Here is a 27,915-nt window from a genome sequence, read left to right on the forward strand (position 1 = left end):
GGGATCACCCACTTCGGAAATGTAACAACTGTGGATAAGCAAATGTGGTCCAGCCATATGATGGAATATTACTCAGCCATAAAAAGCAGTGAAGTACTGATACATGCCACAACATGGATGAACCTTGAAGACGTGATGCTCAGCCAAAGAAGCCGGATAACAAAGGCTACATATTTATATTGAATATCCAGAATAAGCAAATGCTAGGGACAGAAAGCAGATGAGTGTTTTCCAGGGTTGGGGGCTGGGGACATGCAGTGTGACTGCTAATTTCAGTTTCAGGGTCTCTTTTTGGAGTGAAGAAAATGTTTTGGAGCTAGACAGAGGCAGCAGGTGCACAACACTGTGAATGTACTAAATGCCACTGACCTGGTCACTTTGAAATGGTTACTGTGTGTTACGTGAATTTTACCTCTATTAAAAAAAAAAAAAAAACTAACTTAGGGCAGCATGTAAACATGCTGTTTTGTTCTCTTCCTGAGCCCTAGTCTCTCTTCCATTATCCAGTGCTGATTCCGTGCCAGCCATGAAGGATGAGAATCTGAAGACAGATGCCTAGGACACCATCCTAAATAGCAAAACTCTGGAAACAACATGAACATCCATTAGTATGGGAATTTTTTTTAAAATTATGGTATAACCATAAAAAAGAATAAAATAATGCCATTTGCAGCAACATGGATGGACCTGGAGATCATCATTCTAGGTGAAGTAAGTCAGGAAGAGAAGGAAAAATACCATATGATATCACTCATATGTGGAATCTTAAAAAAAAAAAAGACACAAATGAACTTATTTACAAAACAGAAACAGGCTCACAGACATAGATAACAAACTTATGGTTACCAGGGGGGAAAGAGGGTGGGAAGGGATAAACTGGGAGTTTGAGATTTGCAGATACTAACTACTATATATAAAATAGATAAACAACAAATTAATACTGTAGAGCACAAGGGAATATACTCACTATCTTGTTGTGACCTATAATGAAAAAGAATATGGAAAGGAATATACAAATGTATATGTATGACTGAAGCATTATGGTGTACACCAGAAATTGACATGACATTGTAAACTGACTATACCTCAATAAACTGAATGTATGATCAAAAAAAATTATGGTATAACCATATAATGAAAACATATGCCACCTTCAAAAAGAATGAGATAGATTTGGGAAACTGACCAAAATTTCATGAAAAAATCAGTATATGTAGCATCATTCTGAGTGTGTGTGTGTGTGTATACTGTAAAAAGTCTGGAGGGATGGACTCCAAACTTCATGGTGACTCTGGATATAGGTTTGGATGAAGAAGGCGTTTCATTCTTTTTATTTCTACACTTCTGTACTATGGGACTGGCAAGACTTTAGGACTGTAAGGTACAGACAAAGTCTGAGTAAACACATGCAGAATTTAGCGAGATGGTATCTCAGTATCTAGGAGAGCCAAAGAAACGCAAGAAACAGCAGATGACAGAAGTAAGCTGTGCCGCCGGGGGATCCCTGACTCCCACTGGAAGAGTGGGTGGTAGGAAGACTTAATCTAGGAACGTGGGCTATGCGGATCCCTGGTTTGGGTTTTTGTTTTGTTTTTTCATCATGGGGACCTTGTTACAGCAAATGTAAACAGGCCCCAGTATGTCATGTCAGTGTCCCAGTGGGCTGGAACCAAGTCTGTGCTCCAGCTGAGGACCTGTCTGGTTCTCTGTCACTTGAGAAATTTTATCCTACTGGGAAGTAGCCCTAGGAGGGGGAGGGTATAGCTCAGTGGTAGAGCATGTGCTTAGCACGCATGAGGTCCTGTGTTCAATCCCCAGTACCTCCATCCAAAAAAAAAAAAAAAAAAGTAGCCCTAAAAAGTCCCCTGAGAAGGCAGTCCTAAAGTTGTTGGAAATGACAGTGATGTCCTTAGTGGGAAAATGTATCTTACCCTGGGGGATATTTAGAATTTAAATGTAGAGACGATGAAGTCAGTTGGACCCGCACTACTAACACATTTGTGACATGAGAATTTGTTTTGTTTTTTTTTTTGTAGGATTGGGGGATGTTTAAGAGAATTTACCTTATCAGAGTCTCTAACAGATTAGATTTGTGATTCTAATTTAAAGTCTGTAGTTGATTTAGACTTGTGATTTTAAATTCAAATTGTATTAGGTTTATAAACAATATTAGAACACTTAAGAGAACTTAAGACTTGCTATATTTATATCTAATTTATTAGATTTACAAGAATTACTTAAGTAGTGGTGAAGGATTTGTTAATCAGACTACTAAAGATCTTAAAGATGAAACAGAATATACTCAATTTCTAAATGCAGTTTAAAATGTTTAAAAGAAGTTAGTAATAAAATTTCTAAGCAAGGCCCACACATTAATCAAAGCCCCCTTAAAGGTGATTGCCAAAATAGACTAGATTTATACAGTAAGATTTAAGGTGAACAAATATCTTAAGGAAGAACAATGGTTTTTATGTTTATTACTTTAGCAAAGTGAGTATTAATTCTAAAACCAAATAATCCTTCCTGGGTTCCCAAAGTCATCATTTGCAATGTAATAAAACTCTCATCAATAAATCATTTGAATGGTTAACCACAGATATGCTTTACTTTGTAATTAAAAAAAAATCACTGTCAAGAGTCACCTCCCCCCACCTCCCGACCCGTGTCTGGATTTATAAGTAAGAAAAAAGCAAAGGAGAAACACTGCTTGATGGGGCTGGGGGTGGGGGCGCTTCACAAAGGCCTGAGAGAGAGACACACCAGAGGGACCACCCTTCCCGCCTGAGGACTTTCCAGCGCGGGAGGTGACCCTCCCCGTGGCAGCTGGAAGCACGTCAGGGCCACAGATGACAAGAATTTCATTGTGGGGAAGTGTCTCAGGGCTCCCATGCAAGGAGCGGATTCCCTGTAACGAGGGCTGAGTGGACAGCTGGCAGCCCCTGCAGGGCTTTAAGCCGAGGAGCAACACAACCAGATTTTGCATTTGGGAAAAGATCGTGCCCAGGATGCTGTGAAGAGAAACCATGTGATGACAAGGATGGTGACCACACACGTGTGTTTAGCATAACAGCAACTGTTCTGGAAGGAAACATGCCAAACTGATGACCTAGAGGACCAGGACTGGAGATGGTGGCCAAAGGAGACTTCAGTGTTCAATTAAAATGCATTAAAGTGATTTTTTTTTTTAAAAATCAGATGAATGGATAAACAAAATGTGGCATATCCGAGCAATGGAAACTTACACTGCTATAAAAAGGAATGAAGTACTGATTCACCCTGCCACATGGAAGGATTTTGAAAATATGATGCTGAGTGAAAGAAGCCAGACACAAAAAGCCACACACTGTCTGATTTCATTGACATGAAATGTCCAGAACAGACAAATCTATACAGACAGAAGGTGGATCAGAGGCAGCCAGAGGTTGAGGGGAGGGAGAATGAGGGGTTCGTCAGTTCAATTTTCTGTTTGGGTTGTAGAAATGTTCTGGAAGTAGTGGTGATGGTTGCACTGCATTGTGAAGCATTGCCAGTGACTTACACATTGAAAGTGGTTCAGCGCCACGGGGGCTACTGGGTTGAAGAGTGAAACCGCAGGGAGGGACATCACTTAGGAGCTGCGGCGGTAGCCGGAGCAGGAGGGGACAGGCAGAGGCAGTGGGGCTGGTTCAGTAGTTACTTGGACGTAGAGGCTCAGAGCTTCTGGATATTTTAGCAGGAGATGCCCAGAAGATGTGAGAGGGGAACATCCTCCAGACGCTTCCTCGTCAGCAAGCAGAGGAGACACTGAGATGGTCACTGAGATGGGGACGGTGCAGTTTCAAATCCTGGATCTGCTCCTTCCCGGCTGGAGAGCACCGCCCACAGCATCCCCCTCACCACAGGCCACAGCGAAGGAGTGGCCAGTGAAAGGTGAGGCTGAGAGGAGTCGGAGGGAACAGACAGCAGGCAAGATGAGAACCAGAGGGACATGGCATCAGAGAAGCCCAGGGAAGTGAGGAGCGTGGACCAGCACTGAGAGGTCAAGCGTGGGGAGGACCAGGACTAGGTAACACAGCCCTACAGAGGCCAGCGGTCACCTGGGGGAGAGCAGCTCCTGCCTCCCAGGACATTAAACACAACTTCTTCCTACCCTTCTTGTCCACCTGGGCTCGCCCAGCCCCAACCTCACCTCAGCCCTCCCTCCTCCACACCCTACCAAGGCCACACAACCTCGTCCATCAGTCTAGCTCTGCTCCCTGCCTCCGGGACCACAAATTCAGAAAGGAAACACTTGTGTGATCATTTATCCTGGGCCGTGCGCTGTGCCTGGAGCTTCACAGTAATCCCGGAAGGTGAGTGGAGCGGGGTGAAGTGCCCCCTCTGGAAATTCACGTCCACCCAGAACCTCAGAATGTGACCTTATCCGGAAACTGAGAGTTTGCAGGTGTAATCAACTAAGATGAGGTCGTGCCGGCACAGGGTAGACCCTAAACCCAATCACAGGTGTCCTGATAGCGGACACGGACACACGGGACAATTCCATGTGAAGGTGGAAGCAGAGGCTGGAGTGATGTGTCTGGGGGTCAGGGACCACCGGGGATGGCCAGCAAGTACCCAAAGCCAGGAGAGACACCCTGATTTCAGACTTCCCGTGAACCGTGAGAGAATAAATTTCTGTGATTTTAAGCCACCCAGTTAGGAGTATTTCTTACAGCAGCCCTGGGAAAATAAGACGGTCAGAATGATTAGCCTCAATATTTTTTTCCCCGCAGATGGTGAAAGTCACGTAGCATCTCCGGGCCGCCCAGCTGGGTTAGCGTGAGTTAGCCTCCCTCCGGCCAGTCTTACTGGGACAGCGACAAATCAGGTTCCTGGGCTTAAGGAGCCAAGAATTGTTTGTGGGAGATTCACCCAACTAGTGTCACTCCATCAGGCCTTGAGGCAGTAAGACTAAGCTCCCCCTCACCCACACCCCATCACAGGCTTCCGTATCCCCAGACCAACATTCCTTACCTTTTGCTGGTCATGGTGGCAGATACCGTATAAAAACTAGAGGGCGAAGGGCTGCCCCAAGCTTACCCAGTGAAGGAGTCCCATATGATTATCAGGCAGTTGGGCCCTTTGTCGGCCGTGGCGACCCACCGCCTGTCTTCGCTGATGCAGAGGCAGGAGATCACGTTGGGGTGGCCCTAGGCAATGCAGAGAAGATGCCCTGAGATGTGGGGACACGGCCCAGCCTTGGCACCAGCAGGAAAGGCGGGGCCCCAAAGAGAGACCTGACCTCCCTCTCCAGGTTCCTCGGGCTGAAAATCTACTCCCTCCGGCCTTCCCTGAGGCTCCTCTACCACCAGAGGTTTTTCAAACTTTCCCTCAAAACACTTGCAGGATAAGCTGTGATCCCCACAAGAACAGTGGCTTCCTAGGGGCCCAGGCGTGTCCCGACTCTGAACCCAGGTTGGGAATAAATGTCTGGCTCCCGCCCCGCCCCTGGCCCCCTCGAGCCTCGAGCCTCCGTGCCGGCCTCATCTCCCTAAAGCAGTGCTCACTCGGGACACTGAGCAGCTCAGGAGCAACGGCTCCCTGCTCTCCCTGCTTTCACGCTTAATCTCCTACAATCTTGCCCACGTAACAGAGGAATCTTCTGGAAGCACAAACAAGATGCTAGCCAGGAAATAGCCCCCGTTGCCCTCCCTCCACGTCGCTCACTGCACCAGCCGCTCGGGCCTCCTCTCCGGGCCCCGCCCACGAGGATGCTCACGCTCCCCACCCCAGGTCTCAGCAGAAACAGCGCTTTCGGCTCCCTGCCCCCTCAGTCCAGACGAAGTCTCCTCTCACCCTTGATTTTTCTCTCACATTTCCTCTCCAGCAGTTGCTATCATTTCTACTTATATATTTATGTGTTCACTTGTTTAACATCTGTCTCTCTAGACTGTAAACCCCATGCGGGGGGGCTAGATCTGTTTCGTTCCTGACTACAGACCCATCATCTGAAACAGCAGTTATGATAAATACCTGTGGAATGAATGAATGAATGAATGAACAGGCGGGGCCATGCCCAGCCACCTGACACCGGGGAGGCTGGACGCCTGCCTGGCGTGCTCCCTACTTCTCAGCCCGTCTGCCCAGCCCACCCCTCCCTGCTCCTGAGCCAGTCCTACACATGTCCCCTCTCCCTCTGCTGTTACCTCTGTGCTACACATTCGACTAAGCTCCAAGCAGGTCTGCTCACTGACTCTGCATGTGTGTATTTCTGGACTTCTAGAAAGCAGATTCCTTAAACTGCACCCACATGTCTTGGATCCCCGGCTCGGTGCTGAGTATTGGCTGAGCTCTTGGAAAATACTTTGTGAAGTTTTTGATCTAGGCATTGACTAAGGAAGGTCTTCATTAAAACATCTGTCAGTTGAAAAAAGTAATGTGGACCTGTTTATCAAGTTAAGTAGCGGAAAGTCAGACGGCAGGAAAAATGTCGGGAGCTGAGGAAGCAGTGCAGGGTGGGGAGGGCGGGCACATGGGACATTCAGGGAGGCAGAGTCGGGTGTAAAGACAGGTGCTGAAGGAGCAGAGAGAGGAAGACAACTGAGCTACTTAATACTTTCAAGTCAGGAGACCTGAGCTGAAGACCTGGCTTCGCCATCTGCTAGCACAGCCTCAGGCAAGTCAGCTAAATCACCCCGAGCCTCAGTTCCCTCGCCTCTGAAATGGGGATATTAATACCCACTTCTCAGCATGATTAGGAAGACCAAAGCCCTCAAGCGCTGGAAAGGAGTCTAAGTGTTAACCAGGTCTGAGTCCCTGCTGAAGAGCCACCTCTGTGTTTCGGTGGAGACAGCATTGTTTACCCTGATGCCATTCTTACAAAAGTGTAAAAAATACAGCTGTTTCAGATGCTGGTTACTACTAAATTCAAGTCAACTGCTATTTGTAGATTGATTCTGATTAGAATTAGAGAGAACGAACAGTAAAACGCGCTTCTAAAGACAGAATTTGCCATAGTTCAGAAGAGAAGTAGGAAAACGTGATTGCGATGGAGTGAAGTCAGCCCCTGAAATTAAAAAGCGCTGTATTCAAGTTAAAGGTGACCTCCTTTACTGAAAGAAAGAAAAGCCCGCGTACCTGAAGATGGTGCTGATTATTCTTGAGGACATTGTAGATGACCGCGTTGTGAGCACTAGCATACAGAAGAACTGTCTGGTTTTCATCTCGAATGTAGTAAACAGGAAGAGAACTGTTCCATCCAAATGACCAAGTCATGGTCTGGAAGATAAAGGTAAAACCAGAAAGACGCTAGGATGTGCCAGCCCAGAGCGGGGACACAGGGCGCTCCTGGCACGAGTCCTAGAGGGGCAGGATTTCACATCATGGGTCTCGTAAAGAGAAACCACCCTGAGGAGTCCTCAGTAGCAGGCTGCGATGTGGATGAGCCCTGAGAATGCTAAGTGATGCTAAGTGAAAGGACCACATTGCCATCCGATCCCGTCTACACAGTGTCCAGAACAGGCAAGTCCACAGAGGCGGAGAGCAGACCGGTGGTGGCGGTGGCAGGCGGGGAAGCCAGGGGTATGGGAGTGACTGCTTAGTGGGCACAAGGTTTCCTTGGGGGGTGATGGAAATGTTCTGGAGTTAGATAGTGGTGATGAACAGGCTAAAAACCAACTGTACACTTTAAAAGCATTAATTTTACAAGGATGTGGAGAAACTGGGACCCTTCTGTGTTACTGGAGGGAATGCACAAAGGTGAAACTGCTGTGGAAAACAATATGGAGGTTTCCTCAAAAAATTGAAAATACAGTAGAGGGAGGGTATAGCTCAAGTGGCAGAGCACATGCTTAGCATATACCAGGTCCTGGGTTCAATCCAGTACCTCCTCTAGAATAAATAAATAAATAGCTCTAATTACCTTCCCTCACCCCCACTGCCAAAAAAAAATTGAAAATACAATGATTGTATAATCCAGCAATCATACTTCAGGGTATATATCCAAAAGAACAGAAAACAGGGTCTCAAAGAGATATTTGTACCCACGTTCATAGCAGCATATTTCACAATAGCCAAAAAAAGTGGAAGCAACCCATGTGTCCATGGAGAGATGAGTGGATAAACAAGATGGGGATATCACTCAGTCTCCGAAGGGACGGAGATTCTGACAAGTGCTCCAACATACATGAACCTGGAAGACATTATGTAAGTAAAATGCACCAGTCACAAAAAACCAAATATGTACTGAATGGTTCCACTTACATGAGGCACCCAGAGTGGTCAGACTCACAGAGACAGGAGAATGGCGGCCGCCTGGGACTGGGGTGGGGGCGAGGGAGTCGCTTAGGGACAGTCTGGGTTGCACAGGATGAGAAGAGTTACGAGAATGTGTACAACAATGTGAATGTACTTAATGCCCCTGAACTGTGACACACAACAAATGGTTAAGACGGTAAATCTTATGTTATGTGCCCTTTACCACAATTTTAAGAAAAATTTTAAGAGTGTGAATATTATGGTATGTGAATTGTACCTCCGTTAAAAAAGAAAAGAAAAGCTGTGTGGTGCTTCCACAGGTGTGTTTACTGGGTACGAATGCAATGAGTTCTACCCTTGTGTGTGCACTTTGTATATTTCAATTTAAAAATGTTTGCTTAAAAAAAGAAAAAAGAAAAAAAAAAAGCAAAGAAAAGAAAGTCTTCAACAGTAAACAGAAACAACTTCCTATTTTTCCACTCCCCCAGGAGCTAGACCCAGCTCAGATCCAGACACACTCACTGCACTTATTGTTGTGAAATTCAGTTTATTTACTGAGAGTACGTAGAATGGACAAGTTTATAATAAAGTCATTAAGTAACTTTATAAGAAAGGCAATTGCTCAGCCTGGGTGTTTGGACCTTATACATCCTTTTCTCTAGAAGGATAAAGTATAAAGAGATAAAATCCCCTCAGCAGGATTAAAAATTCCATATTGCCAGGAATAAATCCAAAATAAAAAAAAATATGTGAGATGAAAAACCTCAGGTACTATAAATCTGACTACTGCTTTCAACTTTATAGCAGTTTGCTTACATATATTTTTGTATTCAATGTCTTTTACTAAAATTACAGATAAACTGTGGCATATTTGTACAATGGAATATTATTCAGCAATAAAAATAAATGAGCTAACAAGCCACGAAAAGATACAGAGAAACCTTAAATGCATATTGCTAAGTGAAAGAAGCCAGTCTGAAGAGGCTACATACTGTATGGCTTCAACTGCATGACATTCTGGAAAAGGCAAAACTATGGAGACAATTAAAAAAAAAAATCAGGGGCTGGGGGTTGGGGGGCAGGGGAGATGAATAGGTTGGGGCACAGGGGATTTTTAGGGCAGTGAACCTACTCTGTGTGATACAAGAATGGTGGCCACATGTCATTATACATTTGTCAAAGCCAAGAGGACGAACCACACAGAGACTGAACCCTAAGGGGAACCAGGGACTTTATTTAATGCCAACGCATCAGCACTAGCTCATCGACTGTGACAAATACAGCTCACTAAGGCAAGAGGTTAACAGCAGAGGAGACCGGGGTGGATGAGGCACGAGGCAATACCTGGGGACTTTCTGCACTTTTCACTCAGTGTTTCTATAAACCCTCAAAAATAAAGTCTATTCAAAAAACTAACCAAGGCTGATGTGGTACAGTGTTTAAAGTGATGGCTAAGTGATTAGTTACTGGACATCAGTGAATTTTACTGGAGTATAGGAACAAAATCTGGAGTTTCCATTATGATCTTTGAACAATACTTTTTAAAAAATTTTTTTAAACTGAAGTATAGTCAGTTTACAATGTTGAAATGTTGATTTCTGGTGTTCAGCATAATGTTTCAGTCATACACACACATACATAAATTCGTTTTCATATTCTTTTGCATTAAGGTTACTACAAGAAATTGAATATAGTTCCTTGTGCTGTACAGAAGAAACTTGCTGTTTATCTATTTTATATCTAGTAGTTAGTATCTGCACATCTCAAACTCCCAATTTGTCCCTTGCAGCCCCTTTCTCCCCTGGTAACCATAAGTTTGTTCTCTATGTCTGTGAGTCTGATTCTGTTTTGTAAATAAGTTCATTGGTGTCTTTTTTCTTTTAGATTTCACATATAAGATATAAGTGATGCCATATGCTATTTTTCTTTGTCTTTCTGGCTTACTTCACTTAGAATGATGATCTCCAGGTCCATTTATGTTGCAGCAAGTGGCATTATTTTTTATGGCTGACTAGTATTCCATTTTATATATAGTATATATATGCCACAACTTCATTATCCAGTCATCCGTTCGTTGATGGACACTTAGGTTGTTTCCATGTCTTGTCTATTGTAAATAGTGCTGCTGTGAACATCAGGGTGAATCTATCTTTTTGAGTCAGAGTTGAACAATACTTAAGGTTAAACTGATGTTCCATATATTTCTTCCAAGACAGATATAGTGGGCAACGTGGCCAATTTCTCTCTCCTACAAGCTCCAATCCTCATTCTCTCCTGTTCCCATCTGCTCATTCTCTGTAACTTATATTTACATTTAGGTCTTTTATTGAGTGGGCTGAGTGGTAGAATTATGGGATCATAATTGTCTCAAGCTGCAACTTCTAGGAATGGAACTACTTAATATTTAGCTGGTTCTTAAAAGCCAATTTCTTCAAACGAGATTTGTTCTTGTGGAAACCTGCCAATCCCAAAAGGCATCACGGCCGTCCTGGGAACTTACTTTGGAATTTAACCAATTAGTTACAAAAAGAAAACATGCCAAGCCTGGAGACCCCTGTCTGCAGGTAAAACAACCCTTCCGAGGTCAGAACTAGGCTGACCTCACTCAGCAGAAACAGAACTCCCTCACTCAGAGAGCACTCACAGTAACCGAAATCACACAGTACTAAGTCATCGCATTTTGCACCAGTTTTAACATTCCTGGCGAATGATCGTGGAGACATCCACGTCTTACATCAGTCTTTTTCTAAAACATGTGATCTGTATTGTCAAAACCAGGTTTCACTATATTTGATGGTCACATGATTCCTTCTCCTAAACGCATGATCCCTTGTTTCTTGGCTGGTGATGGTGTCCATGGTTATGACTATTTACTCTGCGCACGGTGAGTCATTACAGGCCTTCAGGATAAGGCAGGGGACCCCAGAGGAAAAGGAAGATGCTGCAGGCACAGAGCTGGAGAAGCATCCTGACTGAAGCATCTTTGGTGACAGCAAGAAATTAGAAACAGCATAAATGGCCATCAAACAGAGGAGTTTAAAATGAGAAAGTGGATCCACACGCACTGACATAAAAAAAAATCCTCCAAGATGTATTAAGTGCAAATCATTTTGCAGAAATGCAGAATATCTCACTGGTAAAAAAAAAAAAAAAAAACTAAATATGTGGGGGTGGTGTGTGTGTATAGACACATGTTTGTGCATCCACGGAAAAAGGTCTGGAAAGATACAGTTATACCAAACTGCAACTGTAGTCACTTCAGGGAAATGCGATTGGGGTGGGAGTGAAAGGGGATCTTTTCCTTTGTATCTTTACCTCTGTATCATTTTTGAAAACATATAAAGAGTACTTATTCATTTCAACAAAAAGAAGAAACCACAAAGGCAAAAGAAAAGGAAAAAGAAAGAGGGTGTACCCGAAGAGCTGAACAAATTTGCAGAGGGAGAAGGTCTGGTTGTGCACGAGCCCAGGGCTAACAGGGGCCCACAGCTGGGCAGGGGCTCTGGTCCAGTCCAGACAGCGGGGCCCTGACACAAGAGCGCTGGCTCCTCTTAGTGATGTTACCTGATGTTTTGTTAGTTGGCTAAACAAGACAAATGTCTTTGTGGGCGCTAAAACTCAATTATTCTTTCTTTCAGACTGAGCAACTGCAAGCTTTAACCTTTAACTCCACTGCTCAAAGGAGGCCAAATCTACAGAAATTAGGCCGTCAAGTTATCTGCATTTTCCCCGAGGCGTCTTTCCACCATCACAGCCGCCGCCGCCACCGCCACCACCATCATCTAATCGTTAACACTTGTCAAGGCCTGGCTCTGTGTGAGGAGCTACATTAAGTATACACGTTCAGTCACTCACAAATCTTCCAAAGGCATGAAGCTACAGATCTATGGCGGGGCGGGAAACATGAAGGATCCTGGGACACAATTTTCAAAAAGTAGCAGATGGAAGAAGAAGGGGGAAAAAACCCTCCTCTTCCTTCTCTTGGCAAATGATATTTTTATTCCTCGCAGATGGCGCCTCCCTGGAATACTGTCAGCGGCAGCAAAGGCAGATTCCTTTGGGCCACCTGGTGCCTCTTCCCAGAGGCTTTCACTTTTTCCAGACCTTTCACTCACTGATCCATCTTGGGACGGACGGTTTTTGGAACCTGTCCTGGTTTTAGGAGCCTGTAGAGGGATCAAGCCAGTTAACGCAGAAGTGAGGAAAGGAGGGTAAGGAGGAACTGGTGGAACAGAGGAGGCGCATGACAATGTGGGAGAGGAAGTGGAGGGAGAGGAGCGGGGAGGGGAGGGGGAGAGACGGATTGAGTCTCCCACAAAAAAATAAATAAATAAATAAAAAGCACCCTATGAAACAGACAAACTACGTGTGGCACTTCCTGCCCGCTGGGCAGCACTCCCGAGCCCAGATGCAGTGCTCGTGTCCATGATATTCTGCCGCATGTGTCCAGCCAGAGCTCTGAACTGAACTTTTAAAAGACCCAAGTCTATTATTAGTTTAAAAAGGATCTTTCTGGTGGTATTTTTCTCCCACATGCATACAATTCCCCTATTTCACAATACTCTCAAAGCACTGGGGGGAATTAAAATGCACGTGACACTTACCAAGGGATACACGTTGGCACTGTCGTCCTTTTGGAACAAAATGTCCCCGGTGGTGATGGACACCAGGGACTGACTGGGGCTCCTTGCTTTGGGCTGGAATTCTTTCTCGTTTCTCTCATGTTCGTATGATACCCTCTTTCCTTTTCTCTTTTCTCTCTTTTCGGGCTCCAAGGCTTCCCTTTCTGGTCCCAAGTCTCTCGTTTCTTGTTCCGATTCATCTTGGGGCCCCTGTTTGGCTTTCTCCCCAGGCTCGCCTGAGGGCTGCCTTTCAGGGAAACGAAGCTGTTGCTCCCCAGAAGTGGTTAGATCCAAATCGAGAAATTCTAATTGTGCGACCAGGTCTCTTGAAAGCTCAGTTGCTTCCGAAAGCTCTGATTGTAATGAATGCTTTGATGCGCTACCACTATGGATTTTCTTAAAAAAATAAGAGGAGATTATGATTCCAAATACAGTGCACGCGGCTCCGTCCCCTCATTTAGTTTTCTTTCTGTTCCTAATCAGCCAGTCTTAGTGTTAGCCTCACATCAGAAATATGAAACATTTTTTAAAAGAGCTTTTTATTTATTTTCTATTTTTTGGTGCCGAAACCCAGGAGCGAATAAAAAGGAGCATTTTTTAATTGGGACATTTTGTACTCAAATAACATGAATCCATGAATTGTGGGTGTGTCGGGTTTGTTCTTGGTCTACTAGCAGAACCACAACAGTAAAATCATTCTTCTAAGTGGCACTGGTTGCCTCAAAAACCACCAGAGAGTCACAGAGTCACTTCTCGGACCAGAGCTGAGTTCTACAGGGAGTGTCTGTGGGAAGCCTGCATACTATCACCACACTGACTCTGTCTAGACAAGCTCACTCCAGCTAACCCCTGTCCTTAAAGGCAGCTCTGGCACACACCTCCTCCAGGAAGCTTTCCCTGACCATCCTCCAAGCTGGGTTAAGTTGGCCTTTATATAAATACATATCTCCAATCCATCTCCCAGTCACTACACTTAGTTTTGTCATGTTTGGTATCTGGGTATGGGTCTGCCTTCCTACACACCCTAGAGCTCCTTAAGAGAATGGATGGTGTATTACTTGCATAGCCTGGCAGGTAGGTGGATAGTAAGCATTCAATTAATGATAATGAATGAATGAATGAATGACAATTACTTACTGACAAGAATGACTGGGAATCAGCCTGTGTAAGTCCCTCCAAACTGACCACGGGCTCGGTGATTTCTTGGGGCTGCACTGTGGTTTCTTCCTGTGCTCCTGTAGCCTCCTCTTCCTCCTCCCCAACTTCTTCCCCCTCTTCCTCTCCATCCTCTTTCTCTTCCACTCTCTTTTCCTCTTCCCATTCTTCCTCATCTTCCTTTTCTTCCTCCTTCCCCTCCTCCCCCTCCTCTTCTTTGCCCCTTACCTCCTCCTCCACTTCCTCCTCCTCCCCCTCCTCTCCTTCTTCCACCTCTTCTTCCTCCCCCTCCTCGCCTTCCTCCCCATCCTCGTCTTCCTCCTCCTCCCCCTCCTCCTGAGATTCCCTCCATCCTGGCATGTTACTGTTTGTTGATTGCTGTTGCGCACTTTCTAGCTCTTTATAATTTGCATATTCTCCTTCTTCATCTTCTTCTTCCACTTCTATTTCTCCATCTTCTTCTGTTTCTTCCAATGGGTTTTCCTCTGCATCTGACATTCTTCTCTGTGGAGTTTTCTCTAGAGAAATTTTAATCATAATAATCATCAGCAGGGCCCTCTGTTTTCCATTTTGATTTCCTATCACTGAAATGTGCATTACCAGCTCTGGTTCCTTTCCACGGGAATAAAAAGAATGCCATCCTCCTGGGAAAAGCCTGCCCCAACTTTTTATAAAGATTGATCTTAGGGCCTCTCATCTTTCTAGGAATAGCTTTAGAGCCCTCTAACTCATTTAAAATATATTCATATTCCCACAGGCAGTAAAATGATAACCCAGGTATTAGTAACAATTCTAATATGAATAAGGGAAGAAGCAGGTAGCTTAGTGGTTAAAAGTGTGGGCTTTCCAGTCAGCCTCTCCTACCACTGAATCCTAGTTCCATCACTCAGTTGCTCTGTGACCTTGAGCAGGTCACTTTATCCCTCAGAGTCTCAATTTGCTCACAGGCAAAGTAAAAATGATAACCCTACATTCTGGGATTGTGAAGATTAGATGAGATGACATATTAAAATGCTCAACACAGTAGCAGCACAGAGTGCTTGAAAAATTGTAGCAATTGTTTAAAAAGTTTTAAAACCTTCTACCGTTTTCTCTCATTTATTTCTTACAGCATACTTAAGAGTTTAAGGTTCTGAGAGTTGAAGGGACTTATTCAAGATCAAACAGCTAGTAAGAAGCAGACCTCTCGGATGCTCAATTCTGCCATCCGAAAAATTATGGCTATGATTTCAAGTCTAGGGTTCTTAGCACAGAGCCTCTTCTAACTGCCAAACTTTGCCAGTGACACCTGATGCGGGGTGGGGGCGGGGAGCGGCAGGTGTGTGGATCCGCGGAGGCACAAAGCCCAGGAGTGGCCGGGACCTCCAGCTCAGGTCTCCCTGGGGCCTCCCTCGCCCCTCCTGGCCCGAGTTGTGCGAGCGCCCCCAGAAGCACCGGGCCCCGCCTTGCCGGGCCCCCGTCCCCGACTCACAGAGCGCGCCCACCCTGGTCCTCAAAGGCCGGGGTCCTCCCGCCACCTGGACCCCAAGCCCACCTCCTGGCCTCCAGCTGCCGCCACTTTCTCCTCCACCGGCTCTCTAGTTACGGTTGCTACCCAAGCCCCGTCCCCATGGTAACTGCCGCCGCCGCCGCCTCAGGCGACGAGCCGTAAAGCGAGACGCTGGACGGAGGTCACGTGCCCTGAAAGCAGTGGAGCAGGACCGGTACGCCCCCTGGCGGTCCTCGGGGGAGAGGCGCTGCCGCATGGTTTCCGAAAGGAGACTCGCAGGAATCCAGCCAAAGGCACTGATACAGAAGACTCAGCTGCTGTCAGTTTAGGAGAATGTGAGTGATTCTTCCCATCCCCACCCTTGTACCCAGTGCTGGCTGATTCATATGCATACATCTCAAAAAAAAAAAAAAAAAGACTACTGGATAGGACGAGATGTGTTTATTATAGTCTAGGGCTTACAAAAAGTGACTAGAAAACACCTGGAATTAGAACAAACAATTTAAACAGCAAACATTGGTAAACACAGCACGTTGTGGCTACAAGAGGAGAGATACATGTGGATGTTCCGCTGGAGTACAAAGTTTGGGGAAAGACACTCAACAGGAAGGCTTTCCAATTGAGCATGAGAACCCATGGCTGGAAGCACACCCTAGTACTGACTCCTGTCAGGGCAAGCTGGCATCTGCACCCAACCCAAGCAAATCCAGTCCCCAGAAACTCAAGCATGCCTCACCAGAATGTGCCAGACATCCTCTGAAACAGAAAGGGGTTTGCAAGAACTATTAAACACCGTGATAGTGAGGAGAGAAAGAGAGACACTGAGTCACCAGGAATCACTGAAACTCATTCTGCCACATTAAAGAGAGAAAATAAAAGGAAGGAGGAATCAACATTTTTAAGAAGACAGGTCTGCACACGCTGCTGGTTCCCCTCAGCAATGTCAACACATCTTAGCAGTCTACAAAATAGTGCTGATCTGAGGGCATGGCGAGGAGGTTCCATCATAAAGTCAAATTAGAAGCTAATTTGCAGGGTCTTTTATTCCAGAAGTGAAGGGAGCTTGCTGCCCTCTGGTGGATTACAGAAGAGGAAGCCGCCACCATACTGGGCTACCAGGGGTGCCTCCTGGCTTTCAACCTGTTCTTAAAGGGAGAAATTGTGGCCCTAGAGGTCCCACTGCTGAGGTTGCAATTTCTGTATCCAGAACAGCAGTGCTGCAGTGCAGAAGCAGATGGTGCAGCTTGAGCGTCTGGAAACCCCATTCACTAAAGGATGATGTTCCTGAGATGTTGCTGGTCAAATCCTGACTTCAGCACAACTGTTGGTTTGTCCTGCCCAACTTTCTATGAGGATGATCTAACTCCCGCCCGAGCACTGGTTTGAGAGGTTCATAGGAAATCCAACTGGGGTGATAACATGGTCATATCAGCTCTGTAAAACTGTGTTTATTTGGGAAAAAAACAAAATTTCCAGAAGAATAAAGTCATATTGGTACCTGCCATAATAATACCCGCCCACTTGCTCACGATCCAGAGGATTCCCATTTATGGCCATGGCCCTAATTTGCAAAAGATGCTAAACACAAATCAAGTTTTTAACAATGCCTTAATCCTGAGAGATGACATTGGGAGGCCACAGCGTTCCACATCCAAGACGTTCAGGCTTCCAGCCTCTTCCAGATCCTTAAGCTTCAGGGAGAGAAGAGAAGGAGGAAATCCCCACTTGACCCAAGTCCAGGGCAAGGGAAGATGCTTTCCTGTTACTGTTCCCCAAAGACAATCATCTTTGCAAAGGAATAATGTTGCAGCTGGAAGAAAAAAAGAAAAGGAACAGTGTAAGTTTGGTGGCTCCATTCAGGAAGGTCAGAAGTGAGCCCTTCTGAGCTTTTCAACTACATGCTTCCATTCTTTTAAAGCAAATGCCCAGTTAATCAAGGAACCAGAGTGACCAGGGCTCCCTCCACCTCCATACCTGCAGTCTCATTCCTACCACAAGGATTCATCATGAGTTTCTGCAGGCAATCTGGAAACTGCCATCATTTCCCCACGACCCCGCCTCCTCCCCGCAGCTTTACGTCTGACACGCACGGATGGACGCGGCAGTGTGAACGAACAGGCACGGATACTTTACCCCAGCAGCCCTTTCCCTGCCCAGCGTGTTGGCACGAGTCTGAGCTGGTGTTTCTCCCCTCTGCGGATCACTGTCACATTCAGGGGCTTCTGAAAGGAAAATAAGCTCATTTTATGTTCAACCTCATCAGCGCTCAGAGATTCAGGCTAGGAGGAGGCTGTTTTTTGCCCACCAGATTGATAAAGATGCTTATTTCAAGCATAATTCGTACAGTGTTGAGAACGTGGGGGATCTGGCACTCGTGGGCAGCCAGTGGGGCTAGAAATTTGTACTGTCTTCCTGGAGAAACACATCTCCCCTCAACAACAACAACAAATCTTTAAAAGGTGCATACAAGAGACACTTTGCAAAAGTACAAGATGATATATGAACAAAGTTCATTCCAGGACTGTTTATAAATTCAGAAACTGAAAACACCCAAAATATCCCTCAGTAAAGTATTGTTCAAATATAGTATGGTGAATAAGCAGTTTTAGTAAAAACGAAACAAAACAAAACCAGCCAAGTATAAACCCATTTGACTGTATGTCCTAAAAGGACATATGTGTTATAAATCAACTATGCTTCAAAAAATAATAATACTTTAAAAATAAAAGTAAAAATTAAAAAGAAACAAAAACTCTAAAAATTCAATCAATCAATAAATAAACAGACATATGTGTTGCTTGATGCATACAAAGTTTTCTGGAAGATAAACTGTTAACAGTGGTTACTTCCAGAAAGAAGCACTAGCAGTTGGAGTAAAAGAAGACATTTACTCTTATATCTTTCTGTACCATTAATTGTTTTTTACTATGTGTATGTATTACTTTAATTTAAAAAGTCAAGTAGGTACAATACATACCAAAGAAAATTACAACTTAAAACAAGATAAAAATTACAAATTAAAATTTAAAAACTTTTGTATTTCAAAGGGCACTGTCAACAAAGTGAAAAGCAACCCACCAACCAGAATGGGAGGAAATATTTGCAAATCATATATTTGATAAGGGATTAATATCCAGAATATATAAAGAGCTCCTACAACTCAACAATAACAACAAAACAACCCAATTAAAAAATAAGCAAAGAACTTAAATAGACATTTCTCCAAGAAAGATGTACAAATGTACCAATAAGCATGTGAAAAGAAATGCAAATTAAAACTAAATGAGATATCACCTCACACCCATTAGGATGGCTACTATCAAAAAAAAAACAAAAACAAAAACAAAAAAAAACCCAGAAAATAACAGGAGTTGGGAAGGATGTGGAGAAATTGTAACCCTTGTACACTGCTGATGGGAATGTAAAATGGTGCAGCCACTGTGGAAAACAGTATGGCTATTCCTTTAAAAATAGAAAATACAATTACCATTTAAACATGTAATTAAACATCTGGGTATAAGCCCAAAGAGTTCCAGAAGGACCCAGGGCCCTGAGAGGGTGAAGTTCTCCCCACCCCCTCCAGCCCATCCCAGCACCGTAGCTTTTGTTTGTTTGATATATTGGAATTCCCCAGGAAATTTCATTTGAAGAAAAGGTTCTGTTACTCAAAAATGTTCAATAACTACTTTTGTAAAGAAAGACTTATACAGTATTATTAACTACAGTCACCATGTGTACATTATAGTACATAATACTCTACTGCATAGCTAAGGGAGTAAATTGCTAAGGGAGTAAATTTTACAAGCGCTTATCACATGAAAAAGAAATTCTCTAACTATGGATGTTGACAGACGTTAAACTAGACTTACTGTGGCAATGATTTCACAATATATACAAATATTGAATCATTTCATTGTACACCTGCGACTAATATGTCAATTATACCTCAATTTTTTAAAAAGGGATTTCTAGACCCTAAGGAGCCTAAGAATATATTTAACTAGAAAAGACAGATTAAAACCCAGTAGCTATTATGAGTAATCACCAAAAACTGGAAAGAACCTAAACATCCCTTACTGGTAAATGGATAAACGATCTGGAGTTCACTGAACCGTGGAGCACTACGCAGCCATGAAAAGGGATGACCTAAAGATGCACCTGACGATGCGTAAGAACCTCAGATGAATGACACTGAGTGAAAGAAGCCAGACTTAAAGGGCTTTATTTTGTGCAGTTCCACTTACAGAACATTCTGGAAAAGAAGCTAAAGGGATGGGCAGAGATCAGTGGGGTTTTTTGGAGGAACGAGGACAGGAAGGAGAGAAGTTAACTATAAAAGGATGAGGCCATTTTGGGTGGTGGAACTGCCCTGTATCTTCATTTGGTGACATTTATATAACTATACACAGTTGTCAAAATTCACAGTACCGTCCACTGCAAAGGGTGAATTTTGCTGTAGGTAAATTATACTTTAATAAAAGCAACCAGTAGCTCTGTCTGCTGATGTGTGAATGGACTGTCCCTGGAAGGACACATGGCTAGAAAGTGGCTGCCTTTGGAGGAGAGGAAATGGACTCGGAGAGGGAGATTTTTCATTGTTAATGTTCTCTGAGTTCTGTTTTGACCATGTGTATGTGTTACCTCTTCCAGAAAAAAAAAAAAAAACATATTTACAAAACAAACCAGTAAGAACAAGCTCAGACAATTACAAAGTGTAAAAGTATGTGCAGCAAGCCACCCAAGAGACATGAGTAAACTGTAACACACTAGCAAGCTGGGGTTGGGGCGGGGGCGCAGGAGGTGGGGAAGGAATGAAAAACAGACTTTGGGTAAACATAACAGAACGAACCCACATCTGCACCACCTCTCAAAACCTCATGAAAGTGATGACAGAACAGTAAAGCAGTAACAAGGATACAACGCCCCAAGGATAAATAAGTAAAATGGGAAAGGAGACTGCAAAGATGAGAGGCGGCAGAGAAAATGAAAAGCTTAGAGAAATTGGACAAGTGGTAGCTGAGTAACTGGAGAAAATACAAACCCTGTGTTGTGGTTTAGGTTATGTCCACAAATGCTGAGATACTGCTTCCTTCAAGAGTTGAAGTCAAATTCCCTTCCCTTTGAGTGTAGGCTGCGCTTAGTGAGGTGTTTCTAAGGAGTGGAATCAAGTGGAAGTGACAGTGTGAAGCTTCAGAGACGGAGCCGGAGAAGGCGCTGCTGCCTCCGCTCTGCTTCCCCATGGATCCCCCACCCTGGGGGGCCCCGCCGCCACCGAGCAGCAGCCCCGTGGAGAGGCCCAGCGTGATGAAGGACTGAAGCCTCTCTGTGAGTAAAGCATCTTGGAAACAGATTTTCTAACCTCAGTCAAGCTCTCAGATGACTGCAGCCTCTGATTACATCTTGACCACAACCTCATGAGAGACCCTGACCAAAACCACCCAGCTACACAACTCCTGAGTGCCGGACCCTCAGAAACTGTGAGCAACAATAAATGTTCGTTGTTTTAAGCTGCTGAAGTTTTGGGGTGATTTTTCCACTCACCAGTAGACATACAAGGTGCTATATGGCAAGGGGTTAAAAGGAAACAGGCCAGGAACAAACGGATTTGTTCCAGGGAAACGCAGAAAGGCTCAGACCAGACCAAGGCCATGGAATAAACGTTCCCACATATCAGAATCATGTAACAGAAGTGGCGATAAAAATGAGCGGGTAAAGTACTAACTCTTCAGTAAATGTTACTGGGACTAATACTATCCATTTGGGGAAAAAAATTAAGTTTGGTGCCCTGCTTCACGCCATCCACAAAAGTTAATTTCAGGTGAGCCATGAACTCAAGAGAAATGAAAACATATGTCTACACAAAAACTTATACAGAATGTTCACAGAAGTATTATTCTATTATAGTTACTATTCTATAATAATAGCCAGAAAGTGGATACAACCTAAATATTCATCAATGATAAACAGATAAATAGAACGTGGTTTACGCGGTTCATCCATACAATGGGATGTTATTTGGTCACAAACAGGAATGAAGTGTTGATATGTGCTCCAACATGGATGAACCTTGAAAACACAATGCTAAGTGAGAGTAGTCACAAAATATCACATGCTGTATGATCCCATTTATATGAAATGTCCAGAATAAGCAAGTCCATAGAGACAGAAAGCAGTTTAGTGGCTGCCAGAGGTTGGTGTACACGGGGGCATGGGGAGTGACTGCTAATGGGTACAAGGCTTCTTCTGGGGGTGATGAAAATGTTCCACAATTGACTGTGGTGATGGAGGCACAACTCTATGAATATACTAAAAATGACTGGATTATGCACTTTAAGTGGGTGAACTGTAAGGTATGTGAACTCAATTAAACTTATAAAAAATAAAAATAAAAGACACATTCCAGATGGATTAAAGAAAAGCTAAAGACAAAACAATTAAAGTACTAGAAGAATTTCTTTAAGTAGACACAAAATGCCAAAGCCATAAAGCAAAAAACTGACGTATCTGACAAAATACAAATTTTAAACTTGTCCACACGAGCACAAATTTGATGACGGTGTCAGTCGGTGTGGAATTGAAGGCCCGACCTCTAGCAGGGGCGCAGGCACCAGCCAGCTGTTTCTCGGCCCACTGCCTGCCTTCTGATGAGTTCCACGTGGATGAGCAGTGCGGCCAAGACAGGGTTGACTGGGCGCAAGACAAACCAAGAATTGTTGGTTGATCTGAAGATTCATTTGGGAACCAAAAACTTTACTTTGAGCCCCATATTTCTCCTGCAAAATATGGATCTTTGCCAAAAAAAAGTTTTGCTGGGGTTACATTACTGAGAAACAAGCCGAAATGATTAGGTAGAAATGTTTTTAACAGCATAGTCTGCCAGAAACTGGAAGACTGCAGCCAATTTTGAATTTCATCTTTTATTATATCTTTAAGGAATGAAATTATCAAAATGCACACAAATCAAGTTCTAACCTACTGCTGTTTGAACATCACTATACTACCACGCATTGCACCATATTTCTTCATTTAAATTCTCAGGTACGGTTTTGGCACTGAAGAGCCCTGTAATGTTAATTCAACAAAATGAATATCCAACTGAACGAAAAAAAAAAAACCTTTCAAGTAATCAAAGTTACCATAAACAAAATTAAAAGGATCTAATCAGGAGAAACATACACAATATGTAAACAGGCAAAGGTTTAATATCTCAGACATAGAAAGAGTTCCTGTAAATCAGTTTTAAAAAGGACAAATAACCCAATAAAAAAAAGATTCACAGATAATTCTTCATCTTATTAACTCTTCATCTCTTCTCTCTTTTAATTACTGAAGCATAAATTGCTTCAGAGAAGTTTAAATACTAGGATTTGAACTTAATACATAATATTCTTTGTAGTTCCTTTTTTATTTTTTCCAGAGTAAACTGCTTTTTAATAAATGACTATCCATTAAAAAAATTCAGAGACAATTCATAGAAATAAAAATATAAACATTAATGAACATATAAAAAAAGATACTCAACCTCACTGGTAACCAGGAAAATGCCAAGTAAAACAAGATGCAATTTCCGGAAAGCTATTAAAAGATCACTAATAAAAGAGTACTATTGATGATATGATACAGCCGACCCTTGAACAGCATGGGTTTCAACAGCTTCGGTTCATTTATACATGAATTTTTTTTCAATAAATACAGTGCTGCATGATCCGCGGTTGCTTGAACCCGCGGATGCAGAACTGCAGATACGGAGAGCCAACCGTGGGACCTGAGCATCTGCAGATTTTGGTGTCTGCGGTGGTCCTGGAACCAGTCCTGCATGGATACCGAGGGACGACTGTACTCACATACGGTTGGTCAGGGTAACTTTTTCAAATTACCTATTAAAATTTTAAGTGTGCATTTGCTTAGAGCCTATAATTCTACTTTCTGGTATCTACTCTGAGAAGAACCCACAGGTATGCACAGCTGTGAACAAGTGTGCACAACTGTTCACACTGGGATACAACAGGAGATGACTAAGATGTTCAGGGATAAGGCAATGGGTGGACAAACTGCAGCCCATTCACACAGCGGAGTACTATGCAGCAGTAAAAAAAAAAAAAAGAGCAAGGGATGTACCCAGATGAAAAGATTTCTAAGAAACCTTATTAAATGCAAACAGGCATAGGAAGCAGGAGAGGGGTGTTTTAGATACAGTGGCCACAAAGGCCTCACTGAGAAGGTAGCGTTTGTACAAGATGAAGAAGGGAAGGAGGATGAGAGGGTGAGGGAAGAAGATGAAGAAAATAAGAGGGGGTGGGGGGACAAGCATTCTAGGCAAAGGGAACAGCAAATGCAAAGGCCCTGAGCGGGGACTGTGCCTGAGTAACAGCACCCTGAGGGCAGCAGTAAAGGCCCTGGCAAGGTTTCCCAGCCCTGGCAATTCCAGGGTTACTGGCCCAATGCCACATCACCCTAACTCACCCCCTCACTGTGCTGGACCACACTGCCAATGTTATGCAGCGACTGGAAGTTCTGGGTGTTTACAGAGCCAAACTCCACAATCTCATCATCCACTTGCAGACCCTAAAGAGAGAAGAGAAAACAGAAAACCAGGCTAGAGGGTAAACGTGCTGCCGGTATTTTTTACCCTCCCACACAATTTAATGTCAAGGTCAAGAGCATGTTTTCTACAGGGGAGAACGGCAGGCACGAAGCAAAGAGGTTGGGATTTACCTACCTCGTGCAGGAGGGGCCAGGAGATAACTGGGCCACCTCCTCCAGGGGTTCCTCCAGGGGCAGGTCGGCCCAATGGCTGATAAAAGCTATCTGATGAAAGCTGGCTGCTGTGGAGGCCAAGGAACGTGCAGAAAAGCCAAACACTGCCCTCTGGGGTCCTGACCCAGGTTCAGGGGCAAGAAGAGGCAGGCCAGTCTGGCCTATTTTGTTCAGGGGTCAGAATTTAAACATGTTTTCCTTAGACACCCCCCCAAGCAAGCAGCCACAGGCGCAATGCTGACCCAGAACTAGAGTGACCTTTCAATTCTAAGAACGCATATCACCATTCATCCCTTCAACAAATATTTGTCACGGGCTGACGACAGCACAGTGCTGAAGCTGTGAACACAGTGGTGAATAAACGGAGCTTGTATGTGACCTACAGTCTCGTGATCACTAAAGTGGACTAGCAGGACCAGTTCCACCTTCTGGAAGCTCTGTGTCCTGGCACAAGTCCCTTCAGGTCTTGGAGGCTTTTCTCATGGGTGAAACGGGAGAGAGTAGTACCTACCCCAGAAGGTGGCTAATTATTAAATGGAGGGCCACATAAAAACGCGCACATGGTGTTCACAGTAGCATTATTCGTAATAGCCAAGAAATGGAAATAAACTGATGAATAGAGAAACAAAATGTGGTCTATCCACACAGCACATTATGACTCAGTGGTAAAAAGGAAGGGAGTAGAGAGATACGTGCTCCAACATGGAAATGGACCTTGAAAACATGATGCTAAAAAGGAGCACATAGTGTATGATTCCATTTGCATATATATGAACTGTCCAAAATAAGCAAATTCATAGAGACAGAAAGCAGATGGTGGTTGCCAGGGGTGGGGGGAGGACAGGGGGTTGAGGGTAACAGCTAGTCGGCACAGGAGTTCTTTCCAGGATCATGAAAGGATTCTAAAATTGACTGACTACACTAAAAGCCACTGAATCATATAGGCACTTTAAATGGGTAAAAGTTATGGTATGTGAGTGACAGTCCAATAAACATGTTAAAACTTTCTAGAACACACCACAGGTGTGCTACGTGAGTCAGGACACGTGGTGCAAAGTAAGGGCTCGAGAAGTGGCATCCATCGCTGTCACTCTCGTGTCTATTTTCAACATCCAACTAAAATCAGCCCCAAGAAGAGATCTTCTTTTCCCCTTGGGACATTTATCACCTTCTACCTTGTGTCCCTGGTCCCCCCACCCCCGGCCAGCTCAGTGGGCAGCAGGGGCCGACGCCCCCCTGAAACTCTGTTCCCAGCGCGCGGCTGGGCTGCCAGCAGGCCTCCATCAGCATCTGCCGCATGAGTGAGAAAGAGAGAGGCTCTGCTTGCCCACAGTCCCCCCGACCCCCACCCCCACGGCCTGCAGCCCTGCCCCAAGGCCCTCTGGGTGTGGCTTTAGGCGGCCAGCCAGGCTTACTGCGATGCTGGCCGGGGAGCCGGGGCTGATGCTGTTGACTTTGGCGAAGGCCTGAGAAGGGCTGAGGCCCTGGCTCTGGCCGTGGTTCGTGGCCTCCCTGTGGGCCTCAGCCAGGTCCCGGGCCTGCTTCTCCTTGTCACGAGCATGCAGCTGGTGCAGGGCCTCCTCCACCTGCTTCATCACCGCCTTGTGATCGTTCTGCAAACCTGGGAGGAGAGCACCATATCAGGGGCCAAGGAGGACAGCTGAGGACGCGAGACCCCCACATTCACTCACTGAATATGCAAGGAGCACTTACTACGTGCCAGACATTGGGCTAGAGGCCGAGGGCCCGTCTGTGAACAGGACAGAGGGGCTGCCCTCGTGACGCTTACAGTCTTGCACGGAAAGCAGCTGTGGGACAAGTAATTCCAAAGACATCTGATGACTGTGACGAGGGCTGACCCTGCCAGGGGACCTGGCCTTGCTAGTCTAGGAGATCAGGGACAGCCTCCCAAAGGCAGCACCATTTCAGCTGAGACCTGAAAGGTGAGCAGAAGGAAGGACTCGTCCCGCTGAACCCATGGCCACAAACTCACATGCAGACCAGGGGCGAGCACGAGGGTCATGCGAACAAGTGAAGCCGTCGTGGGGGAGGGAGGCTTCCACTTTTCTCTTAGTGCCTCTAGAAAAAAATATGACGCCAAGCCTACTGGTGATGTTCAGTCTGGGAGCAGTGACAGGGAGAAAGGCTGGAAATTAGGAGTTTGCGGGTGAAATCCTCTGCTTTTTCTCAGTACTGATGGCTAACCTGAAATGCTGTAAAGCGCGTGCTGGCTGAGGAAAGGTCTCTGCAGGCCACTCCAGTAGGCTGGCTGGGATTTTGATTTTTTTGGGGGGGAGGGGTTCTTTATGTATTTTTTTAAATTAATTTTTAATTTTATTTTATTTTTAAGTGGAGGTACTGGGGATTGAACCCAGGACCTTGTGCATGCTAAGCACACACTCTACCACTGAGCTACACCCACCCCTGATAACTTTCTTTTAACCTAAGAACACCTTCCTCTACTGCTCTGGATTCCATGCCTCATTCAAGCCAGTTCCCTGGGGGGAGCTTCAGAGGCCTGAGCAGACCAGTCCATGTCTAGCATCCCTGGGTCACAGACTTTCAGACTTTCCAGGTGCCCTGGACTGTGGGACTGTGGACACACAAGGCTACATGACCTGGTTTCTGCTCCTGTCACTTCAGGTCAAAATTTTTTTTCCAGACAAAATATCTCCAAAGTACACACACAAAAAACAAACTTGCAGTTGTAATAAATGCAGCATGCATTAATATAAGACGTTAACAACAGGGGAAATGGGTATAAAGCATGTGGGACCTCTCTGGGTTATTTTCCCAATTTTTCTATAAATCTAAAACTGTTCTCAAAAAATTAAGTCTACTTTTTGAGATAAATTTGTGCCAATAGTTTTCCAAAACAAGACCAATAAAAACGAACTGCTCAACCAGACTCTTAAGTATATTAAAGTCATTAAGACGGTGTGATATGAGCACCCAAAAAGATAGATTAATGGAACAGGGCAAAAAACCCACAAAGAGATGTAAGCATATCTAAAGATTTACCATGTAATACTGTTAGCATTTCAAATTAATGGAGAAAGAACAGACTATTTAATAAATGGTGTTGGAACATTAGGCCAACTATTTGGGAGAAAATAAGTCAGTGCCTACCCTCACACTGTGGGCTAGGGCTTCTCAGCTTTCCCCCAGAATCCTAACTGGGAAGCACGTGGGCTGCATCCCTAGGGAGTCACAGGGTGTAGCCAAAAGCCCCAAATTTCCCTCTAGTCTGATTGCCTTAACATGGGTTTTCCCTCCTCTGTATCTTCCTATTTGTTTTAATATTAAAATGGCACGCTTCCTTTCCCGAAATCTTCAAAGTGATGCTCTAAGAAGTTCTATGATCACACTGTGGCTCTGAGGAACCTCTGGCATCTTAAGCTGTGTCCCAACCCAGGGTTACTTGTACCCCCATTGAGAAGCCCGGCCTTATACCAAAACATGCTGCAGATGGAGTCAAGGTGCAAAAGGCAGAGCAGAAGTCATTAAGGGGAAAATGTGGGCAACGAGTTCCCTTCTAATCTGACTCTGTGGTAGGACTGCTGGTCGCCCACCTGTGGCAGAGTGAAAAATGGCCCCAAATCTTAATTCACGTCCTCATCCCCAGAACCTGTGAATATGCTACTTCACATGGCAAAGGGGGCTTTGCAGGTGTGGGTA

General features: G+C 44.6%; 2 protein-coding genes across 5 annotated transcripts in view; both read right to left on the reverse strand.

Moving 5' to 3' along the window:
- Positions 1-15,822, reverse strand: part of WDR66 (WD repeat domain 66) — a 65,580-nt gene extending 49,758 nt beyond the window's left edge. Inside the window, 6 exon segments of the mRNA XM_032471469.1 lie at positions 5,059-5,168; positions 7,096-7,236; positions 12,819-13,254; positions 13,984-14,171; positions 14,265-14,509; positions 15,526-15,822. Coding sequence (XP_032327360.1) covers positions 5,059-5,168; positions 7,096-7,236; positions 12,819-13,254; positions 13,984-14,171; positions 14,265-14,489 — 1,100 coding nt within the window. The 5' untranslated portion in view covers positions 14,490-14,509; positions 15,526-15,822.
- An 84-nt stretch (positions 15,823-15,906) lies between these two features.
- PSMD9 (proteasome 26S subunit, non-ATPase 9) overlaps positions 15,907-27,915 on the reverse strand; it is a 30,351-nt gene continuing 18,342 nt past the window's right edge. Inside the window, exons 3-6 of one of the 4 annotated variants that reach the window (XM_006178048.3) lie at positions 25,653-25,858; positions 23,944-24,045; positions 17,614-17,702; positions 15,907-17,290 (exon numbers count right to left, since the gene is read on the reverse strand). In XM_006178048.3, coding sequence (XP_006178110.1) covers positions 17,263-17,290; positions 17,614-17,702; positions 23,944-24,045; positions 25,653-25,858 — 425 coding nt within the window. In that variant the 3' untranslated portion in view covers positions 15,907-17,262. Of the gene's footprint in view, positions 17,291-17,613; positions 17,703-18,842; positions 22,168-22,381; positions 23,358-23,943; positions 24,046-25,652; positions 25,859-27,915 lie in introns of those variants that run through there. The other 3 variants (XM_032472019.1, XM_032472018.1, XM_014553615.2) reach the window with 3 other exon arrangements.

Source organism: Camelus ferus, chromosome 32 (assembly GCF_009834535.1).
Source record: "Camelus ferus isolate YT-003-E chromosome 32, BCGSAC_Cfer_1.0, whole genome shotgun sequence".
In the NCBI taxonomy this organism is placed as follows: Eukaryota; Metazoa; Chordata; class Mammalia; order Artiodactyla; family Camelidae; genus Camelus; species Camelus ferus.